Source organism: Carcharodon carcharias, chromosome 14 (assembly GCF_017639515.1).
Source record: "Carcharodon carcharias isolate sCarCar2 chromosome 14, sCarCar2.pri, whole genome shotgun sequence".
In the NCBI taxonomy this organism is placed as follows: Eukaryota; Metazoa; Chordata; class Chondrichthyes; order Lamniformes; family Lamnidae; genus Carcharodon; species Carcharodon carcharias.
The window spans coordinates 147,058,150-147,082,134 of record NC_054480.1 but is presented as its reverse complement, the minus strand read 5'-3'; the positions used below and the strand labels follow the sequence as shown (position 1 = coordinate 147,082,134).

At 40.0% G+C, this 23,985-nt stretch overlaps 1 protein-coding gene across 10 annotated transcripts in view; it reads right to left on the bottom strand.

Annotated features, from left to right (window-relative positions):
* The window catches only part of LOC121286814 (transcription factor 4-like), a 126,814-nt gene that overhangs the window by 68,480 nt on the left and 34,349 nt on the right, over positions 1 to 23,985 (bottom strand). For all 10 annotated transcript variants that reach the window (XM_041203871.1, XM_041203868.1, XM_041203865.1 and 7 more), the window contains 2 exons: positions 17,325 to 17,404; positions 14,280 to 14,382 (listed from right to left, as the gene is read on the bottom strand). In XM_041203871.1, coding sequence (XP_041059805.1) covers positions 14,280 to 14,382; positions 17,325 to 17,404 — 183 coding nt within the window. The remainder of the gene's footprint in view (positions 1 to 14,279; positions 14,383 to 17,324; positions 17,405 to 23,985) is intronic.

Sequence of the window (23,985 nt, the reverse complement as noted above, 5' to 3'; positions counted from 1 at the left end):
TTAAGTGAGTGGACAAAAGTATGGCAATGAAGTATAACACGAGTAAATGTGAACTTGTTCGCTTTGGTAAGAAGAATAGAAAAGGAGTAAACAATTTAAATGGTGAAAGATTGCAGAACTCGGTGGTACGAAGGGATCTAGGTGTCCTGCTGCATGAATCACATGAAGTTAGCATGCAGATACAGCAAGTGGAAATGGAATGCTGATGTTTATTACAAGAGGAATGGAATATAGAAGTAGGGGAGTTTTAACTGCAGCTGTACAAGGCTGTGGTGAGACCACTTCTGGAGTAGTGTGTGCAGTTTTAGTCTCCTTTTTTAAAAATTTAGCTTTAGAAACAGTTCAGAGAAGGTTCACTGGACTCATCCCTGGGAAGGAGGAGGTGTCTTATGAAGAACGGTTGAACAAGTTAGGCTTTACCCACTGGAGTTTAGATGAGTGAGAGGTGATCTTATTGAAACATATAAAATCCTGAGGGAACTTGATAGGGTGGACACCCGACGGGCGTTTCCTCTTGTGGGAAGACTAAAACTGGAGGATGTAGTTTAAAGATGTGAGGTCTCACTTTTAAGACAGATGAGGAAAGGGGTCATTGGTGCATGGAATTCTCTTTCTCAAAGTAGTGGAAGCTGGCTCATTGAGTTTATTCAAGGCAGAGTTGGACAGATTTTTATTAGGCAAAGGTTATGGGAACGGACAGGAAAGTTGAGCTAAGACCACAATCCGGTCAGCCATGATTGTATTGAATGATGGAAAAGGCTCAAAGAGCCTATGGTCTTCTCCTGCTCCTATGTTCCTAACTCAAAGGCTCCTTTGGCAGCATCCCTATCCTGGGATCTAGAAGGACAAGGGCAGCAGATGCATGGAAACACCATCATCTGCAAGCTCCCCTCCAAGTCGCACACCATCCTGACTTGAAAATAAAGCGCCATTCCTTCATTGGGTCAAAATCCTGGAACTCCCTTCCTAACATGCCCTGCAGCAGTTCAAGAAGGTGGCTTACCACCACCTTCTCAAGGGGAACTAGAGATGGGGCAACAAATTCTGGCCTAGCCAGCGACGCCGACATCCTGTGAAAGAATAAAAAAAATTGAACTGCAGGCTGCAAAATAAGATGAGAGCTAATGGATACCACATCTTAGAGTGGATCAGTTGTGCACAGTTCTGTTTGTTTGATCAATGGCACCACAAGCTTGTTTCAAAATTTCAGGTATCAAATAACCGGTCTTGAGTAGTCAATCCGTGTGTGGTGTTAATGTATCAGACACACAAGCTGACTTAGTTATCCATTGACCGACCTGGTTGGAAGACATCAAAGTGTCCTAAGCCTTGGCTCCTCTGTCAAAATGTCCATTACTCTAGGTTCACCCTCCTTGGCTTCTTTTATCCACTGTCAACCGTTCTCCTAACCCCCCCAGTTCGCTTCAAGCAACAAATTTAAAGTAATCATGAACAACTTTGAAATGAAGACTGGGACTGTTTCTCAGCTGCTTCCGCTACTTTACTACCCTTCTCTTTGTCTACCTACTAAGCCAGGTATCCCCCCCAAATATCTCTGTGTACCAGAACCTAGCCCTGAACACCAGAAAACTTGTGTTTGGCTTCCTCAATCTCATTACCAAACTGCTGATTACCAACTTCCATTGTTGGCCCATATGCTAAAATAAATGGCTCCCTTCATTTTAAAATAAGCACCATCACCACCCCACCGTTTAATCCTCCTGTTACAACTGCCAAACTATCTTCAAATTCCCTTTCTCTCCAGTTTTTACGTGTTTTTTTTTTAAACCAGATCCCTAGTTGAATCTCTCCAGTCAGGTTTCCACTCCTCCCATACATTGTAAGTTTGGTTAGGGCTGTTTCAAATATGTTTTGTAATGGTGACTGTGGTGCATTAATATTCTGCATCCTTCTTGACCTCAGTGCAAACTTTTGACAAAGACAATCTCTCCATCCTCTCCCAACATTTGTTGCCCATTGGTATAGGCTTGCTTATTCCTTATATATCCAATTATAGCCAGATAACCCCTCAATCTTTTTGCCAAACCCAGACCTTCATGCTGGGCATTTCTCAAAATTTCACCTAGACCCTCCTTTTTCTCTCCCACATTCTGACTCTTGACACCCTCATTCACAGACAAAAAAACCACATGTATACCAATGACACCCGGCGCTGTCTCTCGACCCTCTACTGACTTTCTAGGATTGACCCATAGCTGAGTCACGATTTCCTCCAGCTAAACATTAAGACCAAAGAAATAGTCTCATCACCCCCTCTTTCCACCCCTCCGGCCCCACCACCATCAATTCGACTGTTTCAAAACAATAGCATCCTGTTCTGATGTCATCTCCACCACAAAGGATGTCTACTTCTACATGTAATGCTGTTTTTACCCTTGCTACCTCAGCTCTTTTGTAGCTGAAACTCTCAGCTATACGTTTTGAGCCTGGAGATGACAACCATTCCAATACACTCTTGGCCTGCCTTTCATCTTTAACCCTATGTAAACATCAGTCCATCCATATCTTTGCTGCCTTTATCCTATCCTGCACTCTGCCGGCTGCCTTCCTCCCCCTCATCTGAATCTGGTCACTTGTTGGGCTTTTTTTAAAACTTAATAGTCAACGTGACAGCAAGCCATTTTATGTACTATGTTCAACAGTTGACCAACAAGAAGAGCTAACCAATTATGTTTCAGTGATAACTATTCGGTTATCAAGAGAACAAGAAAGTTCCCAAGGATACAGAGACCAGAGAGACACATCCTCTTCAAATATACATCGTATGCAAGCCAAGCATTTTTAAATCTCTGAAAAAGATGTCAAGATACTGAGGTGGCTGCTTCACATCAGAATCCTCTGACTACCTCGGATCCCCAACTGATTTAAACTAACTTGCGACGTGACTGCAGGCAACCACATACAAACCTATAACTTGTAGTTCTAAGCTTGAGTGCTGTCTGCAAAGGGTTTGCAAAGAATCATACCAGTGTGCCTCGTTAACGAGCCTTGCAAATGATATTGCTATCAACCAGCCTTCAAAAAGATTTCAGTCATATTGTCTGAATTGAATAGAATGACCAGAACCATTGACACTAACTAATCTGAGATTGCAGGAAATTACTACTTGTGCAGTCAGCTATCAGAAAAATGCTGGAAATTGAAATAAAAGCAAAGTGCTGCAAATGTACAGTAGATTGGTCAGCATCCTCTTAGATACATTAGTAGTTTATGACATTTTGAGTGTATATTCTTCATCAGAGCTGAAGACTGCAAGGTTGATGGCCATTTTAAATCAAGTGGGGATTGATAGAAAAAGAAAAATGCTCAGCAGATGCATGAACTATACAACAGCAATTTGTATTTATATAACACCTATACTATAAAATGCCCCAAGGCACTTCCTGGGAGCAATATAAAGCAAGCATTTAACACTAAGCCACATAAGGAGATATAAGGGCAGATGACTAAAAACTTGATCAAAGAGAGGTTTTAAAGAGTGTCTTAAAGGTTGATGGAGAGGCAGAGGGGTTTAGGGGAGGAATTTGAGTTCTGGGCCTCAGCAGCTGAAGCTACGGCCACCAATGGTGGAGTGATTAAAATTGGGGATGTTCAAGAGGCCAGAGTTGGAGAATAGATAGAGGCAATTAACAGATATACAATCTGTAGATTGAATGATGCAAAAGATTGAGGAGGTGATTCAGAATTGTAAAAAGTAAGAAAATGTGCAAATGGTGGCAAATGAGCACAAATATAAAAAAGTAAAATATGGAGAAGTAGAGGAAGGGGAAAGAAGACATACTACAAATGCAGTGAATCTAAAATCAAAATAGGAAAGCATGACAGATCCACAAATTGTGAAAGTGGTGGGCTAAACAGGTCACACCAGTAGCCCAAACTCAGCTAATGTTGTGCTCTGACAAAGTATCAATTAGCCCAATCGCATTCTGTTTGATATACCTATTGCGTTTTCTATTCCCTGTACAAATGTATCTGTAAACCTTCTGTTCTAATTGAAGGGTACTCAACCAAAATGTATTTTGTTTTTGAAGATATTAACTGCTCTGTGTTTTTTCAACATTGTGTGCTTGTCCTTCCTATCGGGGATATTGCTTTAGACAAAACAGGACTAAAACTCTGCATTGGACATATTAGCATATTTAACTACATACATATGAACATACAAATTAGCAGACTTCCAAAAGGCATTTGATACAGTGCCACGCAGCAGACTTGCGAGCAAAATTATGGCTCATGGAGTAAAAAGGGGCAGTAGCAAAATGGATGCGAAATTGTCTGAGTGACAGGAAACAAAGTAGTGATTGATGATTATTTTTCAGACTAGGGGAGAGGTTTATAGTGGAGCTCAGTGTTAGACACATTCTTCCAGATATATATTAATGATCTAGACCTGTGTGTACAGGACACAATTTCAAAGTTTTCAGATGATACAAAACTTGGAATTATTGTGAACTGTGAGGAGGATAGTGTAGAACTTCAAAAGGACAGAGACACCTTGGTGGAATGGTCTGACAAGTGGCAGATGAAATTTAATGCATCAAAGTGTGAAGTAATCTGTTTTGAAAGAAGAATATGGAGACATAATATGAAGTAAAAGGTACAATTCTAAAGGGGGTGCAGAAGCACAGACACCTGGGTACATATGTAAATAAATCACTGAAGGCAGCAGGGCCAGAGGAGAGAGCAATCAAAAAAGCACATGGCCTCTTGGGCTTTATCAATAGGGGCATCGAGTACACAAGCAAGGAAGTTATGTTAGACCAGCATAAAAACAGTGGTTCGACCTCAACTGGAGTATTGCTGAGCATTTTGGCAGGAAGAATAAAAAGAAAGAAAGATGATCTAAATGATGAGAGGTTGCAGAGCCATGAGATTCAAAGGGATCTGGGCATCCTAGTTCATGAATTACAAAAGGTTAGTATGCAGATAATTAGGAAAGCTAATAGATTATTATTTGAGGGGAATTCATTGCAAAATTAGAGAGGTTATGCTTCACTTATACACTAGTGAGACCACATCTGGAGTATTGTGTACAGTACCGGTCTCCTTATTTCAAGGAAGATGTAAATGCATTAGAAGCAGTTCAGAGAAGGTTTACTAGACTAATGCCAGGAATGGGTGGTTTGTCTTATGAGGAAAGGCTGGACAGGTGAGGCTTGTGTCCACTGGAATTTAGAAGAGTAAGAGGCAACTTAATTGAAACCTTTAAAATCCTGAGGGGTCTTGACAGGGTAGATGTGGAAAAGATGTTTCCTCGTGTGGGAGAATCTAGAACTAGGGGGTCTCTGTTTAAAATTAAAGGGGTCGTTCATTTGAGACAAAGATGAGGAGAAATTTTTTTATCAGGAGGGTCGAGTGTCTTTGGAACACTCTTCCTCAAAAGGTGGTGAAAGCAGAGTTTTTGAATATTTTTAAGGCAGAGCTAGATAGATTCTTGATTAACAAGGGGGTGAAAGGTTATTGGGGGTAGGTAGGAATGTGGGGTTGAGGTTATGTTCAGGTCAGCCATGATCTTACTCGAGGGGTTGAGTGGCCTACTCCTGCTACTAATTCATATCAGTAGAGAGAGAAAAATTGTTCCCATCGGAGGAAGGATTGGGAACCAGGGATCACAGGTTTAAGGAATGTGGCAAAAGAAGCAATGGCAATATGAGGAAAAACTTTTACATGTGAGTGGTTAGGATCTGGAATGCGCTGAGAGCGGTGGAGGCAAGTTAAATCTAGACATTCAAGAGGAAATTGGATTATTTGAAAAGAAAATTTGATGCCGGGCTACAGGGAGAAGGTAGGGGAGTGGCACCAGTTGAACTGCTCCTTCAAAGAGTCAGCACAGACAATGACCAAATGGCTGCCTTCTACATTGTAACCATTCTAATGATTCTATTCTATGAAACTGCTGATGCATAAAAGTAAAGGCTTTCTGAAAAACCAGTGTCGAATGCATTTCTCTAATCCATCGTGTCACCAATGCTCTTAACATCTAAAAGAACAGGTGCACTTGGTGTGGAAAAATAAGAGATATGATTAAATCCCCACTCATGGCACAATATCCTTGGCTCAGCAGAACTTAAGCTTTGCTACAGTACCTGCCAACACTTGGAAAGCAAACCTGGCCATGCAAATATGGAACATTTATAGTGAGCGACAGTAATTTCCCTTATGTCTTTGTGGGTAAATCTATTGCTGTGTGTGGCAGCCACGTAGGATCCTAGAGGGTATTGTGTGTGTGTTGACTGCAGTCAGAGGCACTTGGGATCCTATAGTCAACCTTAGCAGTTTGGACAAAGGAAGAGCCCCACTCCTGGTAGCTCTTTTGCTGGAAAATGCAGGTGCAAACAATGGATGAAGGCAGATTGGGATCAGCCTAGGTACCATATCTCTTTTCTTCTCTCTCCCCTTCATCCCCACACAATGTCAATTAAGGCTGATACTTGGCTGCTCATTTAAACAGGACCTCACCAAAATGACAGACACGGATGTCAGGGTGAAAAGGGAATGTCGAGTGCTACATTGCTATTTTGATCACACTGCTGCCTCTTCTCACGCAGTGGAGGTAGTCTTTTTATACAGTGTAAAGCTCCCAATTCTGACCCTCAAATGTTTTGAGTTGCTTTTAAATATAAATAATACATTTTAATCTATTATTGCACAAACTCGAATCTTAATCAATAAATTGCTGATACAGAAACTTAGCAAAGGCTTTCTGAAAATCAAATGTCCACCGCATTTTTTCAATCCACTCTTTACTGTTGACAATTTCTCACTCCAAGCTGATACTCAGATTTGCTGTATGAATGCTCATTAAGCACACTGTTCATATAAATTTATGATCTTTTACCAACTGAAAACAAGTTAAATGAATATCCCAATGCTTTCACCATAACATGCCAAATAAAGTTCTAGAACATTTAGAGTGTTCTTCCATTACTTACGTGGGACACTATTTTGGTATAATTAGTTCTACTTATTCACGTCAACACTTCTATCTATTTTGGTATGTTTTCTACCACATTCAAAATGACAGAGATCGAGTTTCAGTTTAGCTTGCAAACGTTGTGTTTTGGACACTCAAACCACATGTTCCATTAGCTTCATCCAAGGTGAAAACCTAAGAAACCATACAATCTCGTTTTCTCCACCTCTTCCCAAATGAAATTATTAATAAGATTGGAAGCTGTCAATTTATAATCAAGTTGATGGTTTAATTTCTATTACTCTTGCAGTGAAAGGCAACAGTGGAGTTCTTTATAATAGCTTGAATTGATTAATCAGAAGTAAACCAACAAGCCCAGCAGCAAACAATTAAATTGTAAGGTCATGAGGTATAAACTAAAATTATTCCTTGACTCAAAGGGCTGCCAATTTGACTGCCTTGGGAAGTTATGTCAGTCATATACACTGGAACAGAGTAGGTTTTCTTTGGACGCTGATTCTTTTTGCTCAGGTTGGCTATGTGTTGGTTCAGAACTGAAGGTTAATGCACCAAAATACTCTTCCATTACAACACAAAAGTAGTAAAAAAAATGTTTTAAAAATTGCACAGATAAACTGAACATTTTATTTATCTGGTGTTAAATTTTATTTGACTATCACTTGGCCGCACACATAATCTTTGAATAGTTTTGATTCCAAAGTTCAGATTAATAGAATTTTCTTTTATTTTGTAGAAAACAGAAACCCAACAGTAGACAGTGGCATGGGGTCTTCTATTTTATCAATGTATTATTCATACCAGGTGTGGAACTGAAGGCAAAGTAGAATCCAGTGGATGTCAACATGGTGATTAGGGGAAAAAACTAACAACATTAATTTAGGGCAATACAATTTCAATGACAGCATCTAGGTTGAAACTAGCCCGAAACTAGCCCACACTGATGGGTTGGCATCTCACCTTTGTGAACTGCCGGAGCTCCAAGTGTGGACAATTACATCAGCATGGTATTGTCCACTATTTGGCATCCTTGACCTGATATTGAAGATAGTTGCTATATAAAATGGAAATTTCAAGTGCTGAGACAGCTGGTATTGTTTAAGGAGACAGACTAAGCACGAACCTAATCTGACAATGGTCATTATTGACTATGGATCAATTATTCAATTTCTCAGTATGGCTCCCACAAAATAACCAAAACAGTTACAGCATGAAACAATATTATAAGCTAATTAATGGCTATACACTGAATTCGGGACAGCTTACTGAAATTCAAGGTAACTAGCTTAGCAATATTAGTTTAAAAGTCATTTCTTAAAATAAGTGGCAAAGAAATAGAAGAGGAAGGCAAGTTTTAATTGTAGACAAACCATGAAATGTCCTTTCTGTAGGGCACCACATATTGGTCCAAGTAAGGCAGCTCCGTTGAACTTTCACGCAGTTCAGTAATTAAATATTATAACAATGAAAAATAGCTAATATTCCAAATATTAAGCAATGAAGATCAGGAACCCAGAAAGTAAGATTTGGATAACACCATTAGCCAGACAAATATTCGAGACTTCTTTGAAATAAGTGGTTGAAGTCCACGTATCAAGAGGAAAGGCAGTAGATTTCAAGTAAATATATTAAAAGAGGTCATATCTTTCAAATTCTAAATAACTAAAGCGTGCCTTTGCATAGGGGCAAGTGTTATGCTTTATTTATTTTGAATGAGTGTAAACACAATTCGTCGAAGTCACTTTTACTTTACTTTCCAAATGGTGTGAAAAACAAGGAATTGAAGCTTTATGACAACCCATATTTCAAGAAATGGATTAACTGCCAAAAGCTGATCCGAGGAAAAGAGATACAGGCCAGGATGGGGGTGGAAAAGACAGAAAGAAAGCAAAAGAAAGAGAGTGGGCGCGCGTGAGACTGAGAAAGAAAGCGAGAAAGGACGCGTGCATGAGATAGAAAAAGAAAGTGAGGGGGCTCGTACATGAGACAGAAAAAGAAAGCGAGAGAGGGCGCGCGTGCATGAGAGACAGAAGGAAAACAACAGTAAGAACATGTCTGAAATTTAATTCACAAGTTACAGGCCAAGAAAAATTAACAAAATGCAATTAAAAATTCAAGTTTCTAACGTCTTCATCTTTTATAATTCCAGCTAAATATTTCCTTACCACATGGAAAAATCACTACAACAAGAATTTGAAGTTAGTGCCTTAAAATGCAGTGAAATGCCACAGGAGCATTCAGGCAAAATTTGACATAAGGAGATATCAAGGCTGATGATCAAAAGCTTGATCAAAGAGATGAGGCTTCAATGAGCATCTTAAACAGTCAAGTATGATGCAAGAGAGCTGAAGTAATGGCTGACAATGGTCAATAGTGGGGTGAAGAAAAAATAGGGGTGCACAAGAGGCCAGAATGGGAGGAATGCAGAGTTCTTGGTGGGTTATAGAGTTGGTGGTGGTCACAGAGTTAGGGGGGGGATGAGACCATGGCGTGATTTGAATGCGAGAATTTAAACTTTGTGGCTTATGGTTTAGCAGTGCATATGTAGGTGATGGGAAAATGGGACTTGGTGAGAGTTCTTACTAGCAGCAGAGTTTTAAACAAACTCAAGTTTATAGAGGGTAGAAATCAGGAGGCAGTACAGGAAAGTACTGGATTAGTGGAGTCTGAAGTTAACAAGGGCATGGATGGTTTCTGTGATTTAAAACAATAATCAGGGAAAAAAAACAGGAGTAATTTTTAAAATCCAGCTGTTTCAATGGGAAATTAACAATATTGAAAACAAGGTTTACAAAGTTCTGCAATTTATTTTCATTGTCATTAAACTCTGCAAATTTTTAGCTGCACATGAAGGCATATCTGTTTGTCTGTTTTCCAATTGATCAAAAGGAGTCATAGGATAGCTATAAAAAAAAAATCAAGTAAAATATGGCCTGTAAAATAAAAAAGGTGAAGACTTTGCAGACTTCATTTAAAATCTGCCCTCTAATCCTCTTCACTTCACTTGGTTTCATACACAAAAATAAATTAAGAGCTGATAGAAAACCTACTAGAAAACCTGAGATTGCAAACTGAAATATAAACAAAATGCCGTCTATGAAGGGTCAAAAAAAGATGGTCCTTTAACAGTGCATATTTAAAACAATCAAGTTATTTTAAATATAAAATATCTTCCCCTTGGCATAACAAATTAATCACTCAAGGGGAGCAGGTGCAAAACAGCCACATGGCACTGTACTGTTTTCCTAATCCACAGGGAATTCACACATGGATGCCCACGAATTACTCTCTGCAAATCCTACAGGACAAACATCATTCACACATCTTACATTGTCGCCTGCAAGTTCTTTGCCTCTAATCATAACCATGCAGCTAAACTCAAGATAAAAACCTCTCCAACACGGGAAGGATTCTAGGCTCCAACTACTCACACCGTTAATAAATGTTTGCGCCTGTTTTTGAAGCAGTTCTGAGCAATGCTACAAGGATTTCTTTTCCCCCTTAGTAATTAATCTAACAATCTTCAGTGGGCCACTACTCCAACTAGCACTACTTAAAATCCCATCCATGTAATTACAGGTTGTCCTCAGATAACATTTAGTAAACCAGCATCTCTATCACTTTTAGTACTCACTGTCTGACATCTCAGAATTAGACATTTATTAAGCTATTATTCTTTAAGACTAATTTGCCCCCATTTACACAATTGTCTGCTTTTGTGCCAACCTTGCCTTCAACTGAAAAGTTAAAATAAGCATAGCTTCAATAATTTCAGAATGCATATGATTAAGCATTATAAAATTCCATTACAAACTTATTTATTAAACATTTCAGGATAAACAGTCCGGTACCAGCAGTGATTAAAAGCATTGTACAGTGACATGGTCAGTTTGACAAACCGATGGCCTTATGATGTAATTGTACCCAACTAAAACATAATGTCTCATTTTGAAGTTACTTGCAGCTTAAAATTCACTACCCTTCCACCAAAAGTCTGGAGACTCCTGCACAGCCAATTTTCAAATCAGCAACTCTCACTAATATGGGTGGTACATCACAAATTGCTGTAGAATATTTTAAATCGTAGCCAAAACAGCAAATATAGGTCAGGCTTTCATATGAAAAAAAAGTCTCCACTCTATGCCCCATTCCATGCAGTCTAAGTACGGCAATTTTTTTTTTGACCAGGTTTCTTCCTGAGAAACTGCATAAATGATCCATTTTTGATGCTGAAGAATGTATGAAAAGTGAACCTTCTGAACTATTTAACATTTTTACTACAAATATGTTGCATTTATATTCAATGGTTGTAGCAAACCTTTCTTGCAGGACTTTCTGAACGTGCCATCTCAAATTGCTCCTACCACTATTAGCAGCCCTTTACATTAATCTCGCATTGAGGAAAAATTGAACTGTACTGTATGGTGTTTTTCCAAATTCAAATGGACACGTTACGTTATTTTTCTGAAATAAAAACCAACCCCAATATTAAAATTGATATATATATCTATCTACCTTCAAACCAGCATCATCAATTTAACGCTACAGTACTTCTTCCTGATTGCATAACTACAAAGGAGTTTTATATACACAGCCACCACAAAACAAGCTTAGAAATCCATTGGAGTACAACTGCACAGCAATAATAAAAATGTGATCATAACAGAGAACAGCAGTTTTAAAAAATTCTACCTTCAACCCTGCCCTAAATTGCAATCTATTGTACTCCCAGGAGTCCGTTTTGTTTTAATTAAACAAAAAAAGTGGCCCAGTAACAAATAATGTATTAATTGTTTCAAATTATTTACTGCAGTAAAATGGAGTAAATAGCCTTCTCAGTAAGCCCCTTAAGTGTTTATATGGTGCAAGAGGGGAGTTGATCCCAAAGCACTGTTAAACTCAGTGGGAAAGAGAGTCCCAGACGGCAGCAGTAGGTTTCAAAGGAGTTGGAAAGCAGAACAGAAGCTCATTAGAGAAAACTACAGGGTCTGAAAAAGGCAGCAGACACAAGTCAGGAATGAGCGGAGACTAAAAAGCACAGCAGAAAATAGATCATAGAAAAACAGATAACGTGAGGCACAACAGAAACGGTTTTATCAGAGGTAACAGAAATTGAGCTGCCAACCCAGGGCAGATTGGAAATAAGATGACAGGCAGGAAAAAAAATACACTTTGCGTAACAAAACAGAAAAGCAAGCAAGACATTCAGAAATGTACCTGGAAAGGATCAAAATACAACAAAACACTAGGGATCTCTCAGAGCAGATCAGAGCCAAAATAGCTACTGCAGAAAGCAGCTTAAGGCTGTCAGCAGAGATGCTTCATTAGTTATGCTTCATGTACTATGGTATGGGAGCCAATTCAAGTAGAAAATTGCAAGGATATACCTCTGAGGAACTTTTCCATGAGAAACTAAACTACTTTCTCTTCCCTAAATTAGAATGCATTTTCATATTAACTCTAGCAAGAGGACAGTATGCCTTTGGCATGTCCTATCACATCAAGTCTACAGTTGAAATTTGATTTTTTTTCTTGATGTTCGTGACTGTTCATAAGCAGAATAGTTTGCTTTTTGTAAGGTGCTGCCCACAAAGGGTTGGCACTTAAATTTGCCTGGATCCAGACACTCAAAGGCAGCCCAACAGAAAATAAAGATTACGTTCATCTTTACAAGATTACAAGATAAGCTCTTTCAGCCACCAGCTCATATTCACAAATCTTCCAAAAATGCACGAGCATCAAGTTCCCAGTGACATGAGCAACTTTTTCTTTCTTTTAAAAAAAAACCTTCTTGGCAGGGCTACGTATGTTAAAGATCTGTATTTTTACCACTTTCAATGTCAGGCAATTTCTTCGGCTAGACCTATCAAGGAGAAAGTCGTTGTGCCAAAACTCAGCTTTCCTATCTATATATTCTGTACACAAGAACCTAGGGTAGTTTCTCCAATCCTATATATGCTACAGTTCATTAGGTTGTAATGAGCAGACTGTAGATCTAACTTCAGGAGGTGGATGCTTACTGTATTCAAACCATCTGGATAGTTCCATTAAGGCTTAGAAGAGAAAAGGATAAGCTCCAATATTTGGCCTCAAGGAATTGATTTTTTCTCAGCGGTTCATCCCAAAATAAGGTCCTCAAATAGAAGTTAAGCATGTTACTGCAAAGTTATTTAATGTAAAATAAATGGCTGGCAGAGCATCAAGACAGAAGTTTTTTTTGGCTCCAGCATATATCCAAATGGTTCTGCCCTTCATCTAACCCATTTCCAGGTTACCACTTTAGGTTTAACCTAGAGATGTACAACTCTGGCAAATTATGGATCCTGAGCCCAGGCCTCCTCATTCACATCCAATCAACAAAATTACTTCTCATCACCTCTGAAACATCATCTTTACCTCCTCCTCCCCAAAGACCCACTCCAGGTTTTTAAAATCACCCTATAACTGTGGTTCTCTACTGCTCTCTTTGCTATCTTCCCAATTTCTACAATGCAAACTATAAAAGTCAGCCAAAATTCTGCTGGGTTTTTTTGACCACTCTAAGGGTTGCACCCCCATCAATCCTGACCTCAAAAGGATTCACCAAGGCTTCCTGTAACCTAGGGAATCCACTAAGATTCAGATCCTCAAATCCGTCCATGGCCTTGCTGTTTCATAAGTCATTGATGCTCTTCAGCTCTACAATCAAAAAACTCACCAACCCCAAACCTAGATCTTTGGACCTGTCCCGTTTTTGAAACAAAACTACTGAAAGTAATTATAAGAACGTTAAACACTTCCAGATAGATTCAGTAAACTTACTAATAGAAAACACAAACAGATGATCAGTAGACAGTTGCTAGGCGACCCAAATGAGAGAATAAATCTAGTACAGACTTCAGCTTTTGGGCCCAGTGCTATATCAGCAACCCATTTTAAAGAATTAAATACTCACAGGTTTGGGAGTTATGTATGTAACACATGTACTACTACTTCACTCAATTAGAAATTCTGTATTTGCATTCTAACATAAGGTAAAGGGTGGCAGTGCTTTGAAGGGGGAGGGGGTGGAAAAATGGATTACTTCCATACACATTATACATCTACAAGCAGTTGCATTGAGACTAGACTTCATCATGTCTTTTAGTTGGGAAGAATTTATTCAGACAACGTTTTAACAATGCTACTCCCAGTCACTGAGAAAAGCAGTTACTAGAATATTTCCTGATTCTGAATGCCAATTGTAATGCTCAAACAGTTGGGGGAAAATCAAAAGCAGTAAGGCTATACCTAAGAGATTAACCCTGCCAGAGGATTCAGCAATTAAAAATCATTCATTTCTACTCACCAACAAGGCCAGGGTTTATGAAGGACGAAGAAGATATGCCATCATGTGATGGCAACTCTCTGTTTGATACATGATCGCCATAGTGGGAACCTTCACCATAGCCCTGTTAAAAAAAAAGTTAGGTGAAATACAGCAGAGCCAGTAAGGATTACAGCAGTAAGTCTAAGACATTAACATTAGCACACATGCAAGAAAATAAAATCTCTTGGCATCCAAGAACAATTTACAGCGCCAGCCTCCTGTAATACTTTACTCGTATTTTCCCAAGCTGATCTGCAATTCAACAGTGACCGAATGTACCAGGGTTGGTTGGTTGGTTATTCATAACTGCAACGCCAGTTCAACCATTACCAGAGGGGGTGGGGAAACCTTGTGTCCAGAATCCCAGCACAGGCTTGTATTAAGATTCAGCCACCATTAGGACAATCAATTTCAGCAATTCTGGTAATGCATTGAGGAGAGACAAACTATTGAATAGCATGACTTGAAATACGCAAGGAAAGCAAAAAGTTTAATTTGGAGCTGGTTCACATTTAAAGTCAGGTGTGAACTATCCAAATATTTGCTTCGATTAGCAGTGATTTAAAAAAAATGACTAAGCCTTTTCCCGCAATATAATCAAGGCAGCAATCTCACTTTTTGTAAATATGTGATATATTGAAGCAATTCAGTACTTAACTTGTGCAACTCTATTTAATTAACATACTTGGAAATTATAAAAATAAGATCGTCAAGTATATTCAAGGCTGAGATAGACAGGTTTTTAATCAGTATGGGAATCAAGGGTTATGGGGAAAAGGCAGGAAAGTGGAGTTGAAGATTATCAGATCAGCCATGATCTTACCGAATGGCGGAGCAGACTCAATGGGCTGAATGGCTTACTTCTGCTCCTACGTCTTATGAATGCTAAAAATTCCCTGGGGATGGAAGACAGCCCAACAGGAGACCAATGGCAAGGTCAGCTTTTAATGGAGTAGGGCACCTTCCACTATGACCCCTTCATTAGACTTCCTCGTGCACATTTAGGTTATAAAAATTTTTGTGCAAAAAGTTGCCGGAAGTGCCAGCTGGGGACAGTGCAACGAGCGTAACAATCCTTCTGGGCCCTGTTGAACAATGGGATAAACAGTGTATGTCCTTAGGCAAAGAAATTTAAGGATTGAGAAGTAAACAGAGAAAGGGCTTAGGGGGAATGATGAATTAAAACAGGTGAATACAATGTCAAACCATGTACAGAGAAAGAGAGGGAAAGAAAACCTGGATTGAAAGAAAGAAGAAAAAAGGAAAATGACACCTTTGAAAAAACAATTTACAACCTCCAGACTTCTCGCCCAGTAAGTAAACAATATGATTGATTGGCAGATATTAACAATTATTACATTATTGATAGTTTACTTACACTGATAATTACCAGATTTGATTTTGTGTGGTTAGTTTAACAGGCAATTAATATGCAGAAAATTCTGCACACAACAAAATTAGTCCAGAAATTTGACTGTCTCAGATTTGATGGACATGCCGGGATGATTGTCCCTGCTTCTATTCACCCGCCACCAGCTTGTGCGATATTAACTTCTTCCATGGGCTTTGATCACTCTCCAGTAACTCATTTAAGTGACCACTCAACACAGGAGCTAAGAGTGAGATAGTCAGCAAACCATTCAACCATTGACTGGCGTCAGAGTTATGCACAATCCTGGCAGCATCGAATACCGCACATATTTTGAGAATGCGATTACAAGAACTGGGGTCCTGCTAGATTTGTGTACCATGTGATTCAGGTGGCAAAGACAATGCTATCCAAGTCAGATAGTCAAATCAGATGAACAAAGGCTCAAAAGCTGGTCATGAGCAAGTTGATCATGGCAGAGATCAAAGTTTTCCTCAATACTGCTTAGCTGGGGGCAGAATTAAGCTGTGAAACCCTGGTTCTAATTACTTTCCAGTGACACCTGTTGGAGGCTGCGTGTGTTTATATGCGACTGAGACACTGAGTGACATCAGACTAGACTTGACTGCAAGGCCCTAAAAATCGAAAAAAAAAGTGGCAACACTGAATGAAATCTGGGCTCTCCTGAGGTCCAATTGGGGAAATTGGAAAAACAAACTTAGTGAGCAAGTACTACACTTCATTTGGGTCAGTCAGGAATCCAAGTGTATGAAATAAGGCTGATAGACATTTCAGGTCACTAGCTTTACAGATATACAACTTCACTTTCTACATTCCATCTAGTTAGCCTTGCCCAGTATTTTAAAAAAAAGCAAGGAGGAAAGTACAGTCTATATTTCTGGAAAATGATTACACCTCAAGTGAGCTTGCAGGCTCTCGAACGCAGGCTATATTTTACACGTTACAGCCCTCATCTTATCCCAACATCCACCTAGTTTTGATGAGGAAAAGGAAACTGAAGCCCCCTTTAACAGCAATTTTTAACTGAGGTAGAGGAGACATTCCATAAGCCCCCTAAAATGGCCAAAGAACCTTGGGTTTACTAACAGCAACACCAAAAAATCGGCATGGATTCAGAACCAGGTCAAAAAGTGCCCAGTATGTAGAAAATAGTTAGTTTGGGGAAGCTACTGTTCAAACTAGGCAAGAACCTAGTTAAGTAGCAAAACATTCAAAAAGTTAGAACTACTAGAGCTGACTTTAGACTTACTGCATTACAATGTGCACTGGTTGTATTGATGACCTGTGGTTTAAGGCCCAATATGGTTTGAAGACTCACTCTGCTTTATGTTGATTTGGGGCCACAACCGCACGCAACAATAGAAAATTCAGCAACGGTATGAAACCAAACCATTTTGTACAGTTGCCAAAGTAGTGCAAAAAATACCGCAAAAGCACCTCTGACTAGAATTTGGTCAACACACAAAGGAACATTTTGTGGGAACGAAAGAAACAAACAATTGCATTATGCACTCCGATGAAACTTACCCTGTTCAACTTGGTATTTCTGGAGGAAATGGGGAAGATGAAGGAAACCCGGGTATTGATTCGAATTAATGAGGGCTCAAGAAAAGGTGAGAACAAGCCATTCTTACCCTCGGTTGTTCATATGTTGATGGGCTACTGCTCTGTGTACCTGCCGCCCATGGGCCAGGGCCTGTTCTTTCATCCAAACCTACAGGTTAAAACAAAAATCAATTAAGAAGGATTCCTATGTGAAAACCAAAATGCTGAAGGAAAGTCATACACAAAGGCTCTGAAAATAAGTCCTCAATTAATAATTTCAGAGAAAACACTAGAAAATAAAAATTGGCAAAGCTAGCTCCTTTTGCAGATCATTGCACTTCCCCCCACCAACCCATTTATATGAGAACACTCCTAGACAAATATCAAGTACAGATAAATGTGATCTCATGCTGCATAACAAGACAATTCCCAAGAATGTCAAGACATTGCAAAATCATGCTAAACGTAGATAAATGGATTGTGCAGCATCCAAAGCAGGAAAATGAACGGTCTGTGAAGTGTGGACTACAAAAGCGTGAAAAAGAATTCCTGTGCCAAGGGTAATCAAAAGCTAGCAAAATACCTTTCGGAAAATTTCAGCTGTCACATAGAAATTTAAAGTTCCAGTGCTATTGCTAGACAAGCTGCCAACCGAATAAATGGAGAGCAAATGCTCATTTTAAAAAACAGGAAGAGAATGAAAACAGTAGGGTTAGCCAAGAATGCTATGCACAGTCATAGAGTCTGTCTGTCCTTTTGAAGGTTTAGTAGTTTATAAATGAACTGAAGGGCAAATTTCATGTTTGAAGGGAGGGAGGGAACTACCTGCATTCTGTTACATCAAAACATTTTTTGCTAAATAGGAAATTGTATGCTGCAGCAATGCTGTTGTGTCAGATCAGAATACCGAAAATTGATACAGAAAATCTGCTGATGACGACGACATTCCAGGGGTACTGGTATAACCAACATGGATTCAAAACTTCCAAGCTTCTGCAGGCATATTTTAATACCTTTCTATGTTGTATTTAAATGTTCAGGCTTAAAAATCAATAATTGTTGGAAACATTTATTACTGAATTGAATTGTTTGACAATAAATCTTTTCAGTAATGCCAAAAGGCTCTGAATATCAACTCTACTTTTTTTAAAAAAAAACATGGTTATCTGGGACTACAAAATGCACCAGTCAAGGCAACCAACATTAATAGCTTGGTATGCAAAACCATACTTAAACTATGTCCTAACAAGCATGTGGGTTCCTATAAATGTTTTGCTGCAACAGCTTTTTTTAAAAAAAAAAGTGGGGCTTCAATAGGTATTTATCACAAACATTTACAGTTATTTTTCTAATAAGCTGGAAAATATACCCAGAACTCCAGCCCGAGTATCAGCAGAAGGGTCAGATTTCCAGCCCCCCAGTTGTTAGGTGATAATTTTTGGCAGGGGGCGGGGGGGGGGGGGGGGGGGGGGGGGGGGGGGAAGAGAGAGAGAGAGAGTGAGAGAGAGAGAGAGAGAGATGTAGAGAGAGAAAGAGAGAGAGAGAGAAAGAAAAAGAATCAATAAATATCTGGGCTGTCACAACAACTGCATGCACAATGAGTCACTGGATAGTGATATTAATGTACCCAGTAAAGAAACTTGGAGTGGATCATTTGTACTAGGAATCAGTAACTATGACACATAGGCTGTTAATTCTGGTCAAAACTTTTTTACAAAAACTTTCAAAACCCTGAATGAAGTTATTACTGGAGATCTTTGCTTTAAAAAAATGAAGCACACTTAATTTACCCATTATATGAAATGCCTGCATATTAATGCATACCACCCATTTTCTTTGTCTTACAGTAAACAACCTGAAGTTAATTATGCAACTGCTCGAATGACCTCTTATCACTGAAGAAATATTTTTCTCATCTGCAATATTTTTCCCCCATCTTTCAGGTTCCACAAGTTTGTAACCCTTCAGTACCACAGCAATAAGCACAACCACGTGAACAGAGATAGCACAGTGTCAGCAGCTTCTTAACCTGGACGGGCAACTTGTTCTTCCCTCATCACCGCAACTCATCTCCTGGAGGTTCCTTCTATTTTAATACCTGTCTCCTTGAAATGTGTCATCACCCCCCACCACTCACAAAAGGCCCAACCCTGACCCACTACCAACTCATCTCCAACATCTCTCTCCTTTCCAAAGTCCTTGAACTTGTTAATAAAAGCAAAATACTGTAGATGTTGGATATCTGAACTAAGAACAATAAGTGCTGGTAAAAAAAACTCAAGTCTGGCAGCATCTGTGGAGACAGAAACAGTTGACTGTTGCGAGTCCATTATGAAGATTCATATTGGACTCCACGTTGACTGTTTCTCTCTCCCCAGGTGCTGCCAGACCTGCTGAGTTTTTCCACCGCTTTTTGTTTTTATTCCTTGAACATGCTGTCGCCTCCCAAATCAGTTCCAACCTTCCCCAGAACTCCATGTTTGAAACCCTCCAATCAGGTTTCAGTCCCTGCCAAATTAATGGAACAGCTCTTAAAGTTACATGACATCCTATGTGACTGTGACAAAGATAAACACTTTCCCTTCACATCCTTCTCTACCATTCTGCAGCCTTTTGGTATGGTTGACCACACCATCTTCCTCCAATGCTTCTCCAGCGTTGGACAGCTGTGTGGCGCTGATTTCACGCAGTTCTAGAGAGTCACTGGCAATGGTTTCTCTTCCTGCTCCAGCATTGTTACCTCTGGTCTGTTCCAAGGATCTATTCTTGGCCCCCTCCTATTTCACATTACATGCTATCCCTTGGCAGCATCATCGGAAAGCAGTGTTAGTTTTCACATGTACACTGATGACAGACAGCTCTAACTCACCACCAGCTCTCTCAACTCCAACTCCTGTTGTTAAATTATTGGACTATTTACCTGACATCCAGCACTGGATGAGAAAAGCCTCCAACTAAAAACTAGAAAAGACTGAAGGCATCGTTTTTGGTCCTTGCTCTAAACTCCATCCATCTCCCTGATAACAGTCTTGAGATTAAGCTCGTCTGTTTGCAACCTTGGGTGTCAAGTTCGATCCCAAAACGAGCTTCTGACCTCATTCATGCCATCACTAAGACTGCCTATTTCCACCTCCGTTAAACAGCCTGACTTCGCCCATCTCAGCTCATCTGCTGCTGAAACCCTCATTAATGTCATTACCCCTAGGCTTGACTCTCTCTCCAAGCATTAAAATGCAAAAGCTGCTGACCTGGCCTCTTTGCAGACCCACTTGTTTCTGGATAAGAAAACTTGACATCATCAAAACTCTGCTGCCCACGTCTTAACCAGAGGCAAGTCCCCATGACCCCAATGCTCACTGACCAACACTGGTTACTGGTCAAGCATGGTCTGGATTTTAAAATGCTCATAGCATCCCGTTCTATATCGTTCCATGCCCTCCCCCTCCCGATCTATGTAATCTCCAGTCCCACGACCCTCCAAGTTATCTGTGCTCCTTCTAATTCATCCCCAAATTTAACTGTTCCACTAATGATGGCCACACCTTCAGTTGTCTGGGCTCCAAGCTACAGAATATCCTCGCCACATCCCTCTGCAACTGCTTTCCTCCTAAGGCACTCCTTAAAACCTACCTCTCTGGCCAAGCTTTTGATCATGTGACCAAAGATCTCCTTGCATATAATGCTTTTTTTTAAATTCATTGGATGTGGGCATCGCTGGCTAGGCCAGCATTTATTGCCTATCCCTAATTGCCCTTGTGCAGAGGGCATATAAGAGTCTACAGTGGACTTGCTGTGGGCCTGGCTTCCCTAAAGGACATTAGTGAACCAGATGTGTTTTTACAACAATCGACAATGGTTTCTAAATGGTCATCATTAGACTTTTAATTCCAGGTTTTTAAGGAATTCAAATTCCGCCATCTGCCATGGCAGGTTTCAAACCGGTCCCTAGATTACAAGTCCAGCGACAATACCACTACGCCATCACCTCTCCGTGAAGGACCTTGGGGACATTATGTTGAAGGCACTATACAAGTTGCCACTGTTTTAGCTAGACCTGCATCAGGTACTAAGATCATTGGGGAGGAGAGGTCCTCCTACTAGACAGTCTAATAAAATCCAGCAGTTTCACCTTTACTGGAGATCGGTTGTAGAAGGCCACCAGCCAAAGATCAATATAAAAAGCAAAAACAGAATTACCTGGAAGAACTCAGGGTCATGAGGACTCGAAACATCAACTCTCTTCTGCTCCGCCGATGCTGCCAGACCTGCTGAGTTTTTCCAGGTAATTCTGTTTTTGTTTTGGATTTCCAGCATCCGCAGTTTTTTGTTTTTATATCAATATAAAAAGGATGCTCAAATATTGTCTCTGGATTGCAGGGTCATCAGAAGAAACATTGCAACTAACTCAGCTTTGGTGCTACCAACAGCAAAAATCGGAGGGGAATTTCCTGTGTGCCTAATACAACAAAGAAACACGACTGCAACTGTCATGAAAAGTCACAATTTCTGGTCTAAGCACAAGGCAGGTTGAGCTCTCTGCCCATCTGCAAAGGACAGCAATGCAACTTTACCATTCCTGGCCTACTCAACCTTGACAAATTCTGGACAGTGTTATAGTTACGAGGTTTATAAGATTGTTATGTGTTGGGAAGAAACTTGTCATGTGGCACAGTGGGTTGTGTCTCTGCCTCTGAGCCAGGAGTGCCAGGTTCAAGTCCCATTTCAGGACTTGATGGCCAAAGTTCATAATAAGGCCAAACAGGTCAAGCTTCAACTTGCAAATCATTGCAACATACGCCAATGGCGGGCAGCAAGACTGGGAGAGATTTCTGGTCAGCCATGTGATGGAAAGATAATTGGAGTCTGTACTACCAGTATTCATAGCTCAGATGTGCATATAAAAGTGCATGTTGCCAAAGCAACTTTGACTTCATTTGGCAGGGGGAGAGAGAGAAAAGAGGGGGAAAACTGGTGTGGATCAGATTGGTGCCAACAGCACAGAGTCCGATCCCATTTCAGCTGGGTGGATTTTGGACCTGCTTCCTTGCTCTACCCATGGGGAGGAGAAGAAAGACTCGGTCTTCAATTTATGGTAAAAAGGGAGTCACATGGTCTGTTCTGAAGTCTGCCTGACAGTAAATCTGGGTGGTTTGATTGTTAGAGATTAAAGGGGCCCCAGGCTGGTTTACTGGGAAGAAGGTACTAGGTGTTTACACTTGGAGACAATGACAACAATCTGTATGCTAATAATGACTAGTGTGGGGGTCTCCAAGTGTTGAGAATATCAGGTGGTAAACAGTTGTGGTTTAAGCTGTCAATTTACTTTCAAGATTAGAGAAAGTTGGGGGGGGGGGTCTCAAGGATAGCAAATTAGCACTTCTACCTGGATACAAGGCCCATGTGAGTCATACTGCCATGGGAGATGAGCTTTGAGGGGAAGGGTTTCTACAATATCCCTGAAAACTTACAGACAAGATCAGTCAGCCAGGGTCTGAGGGAGAGAGAGAGAACAGTTAGAGAACAAAAGTCTCTAGGGTTCACCACACGGATATGCGGGTGGAAGCTCATGCTCGGATCGGAAAGACCAAATTCATGACGAGTTAAAATGAGGCTGGAAGATTCACCTAGCTTGCAGTAGAGGGAGAAGTTTACATGAAAACTCGCACCTTGACAGTCCTTGAAAGACAGTTCTGGAGTTAAAAGTTACCAGGCTGGGAAAGGAAAAGATCGAAGTAAACCCTTGGGAGCCAAATTAAAAGTTTTATTCTGTAGCTTGAAGCACAAACTGCTGACAAAGCAAGTGTTCAGTTAATAGTGCTTCTAGTCTTTTGTTACAGTAAAAGCCTTAAAAGACGTGAGATCTTGCCCGGTCATCCTTCAGCTATTAACTGAAACTTTGAATTTCTTCTTAAAAAGTTATCAGTCTCTATGGAGATCGGAAGAGCATGGTATATCTATGGCATGTTACACACTACATATTCACAACTGATTTGAAGTCATTAAGACCTTGGAGTAACTTTGCACATATGAATCTTGCATATTGAGCTGTCACATCCCATAGGATTGGGCAACAATGCATCCAGATGGACATTCCATAAAAATAGCACAGCTTCCAAATGGACAAAACTCCATAATATGAACAGGGTAAAATAGAGATACTAGGGTCTCAAAGAAAAATACTCCAGGAGCAAGAACATTTCAGAACTAGCCCAGGTTTATTGGGATGGGAAACAGACAAATGATGGGAAACAGCCATCAAAATGACAAAATCGTATATTTAAAAAATATATAAAAAACCTTGAGAAGTGGTTTCTGATATTTAACATCCAAAAGTTCAAGCCATAAACTGCTAGCTTGCAAATACCAAGCTCCTGTACAGATTTTGACACTCCCAAAAAGCCATGCTAAGGCTGGCTGTGTCAATATAAATTTTAATCTGTATGCCACTGGATAAAGGAAAACAAGAATTTCCAGACATGGGTAATGAAGCAAAATACCACGATATTATGGTTATTCTGGATTTACCAGAATCAACTAAACCTCATTTGACTCAAAATTCAAAACCTATAAGCAGTAGGTTTGCCAACTCTGCTTGGGCTCATGTGACATTTGATCACATGACATTCATCCACAGTTTGCAAATGTTATTGGCCCAGATTTTGCCGTCAGTGATAAAGTGACGCTACCTGCCGCTGGCTACTGTCACGAAAAGCTGTGCAGGATGATCCAACAAGTTTTGTGGTGTGGATT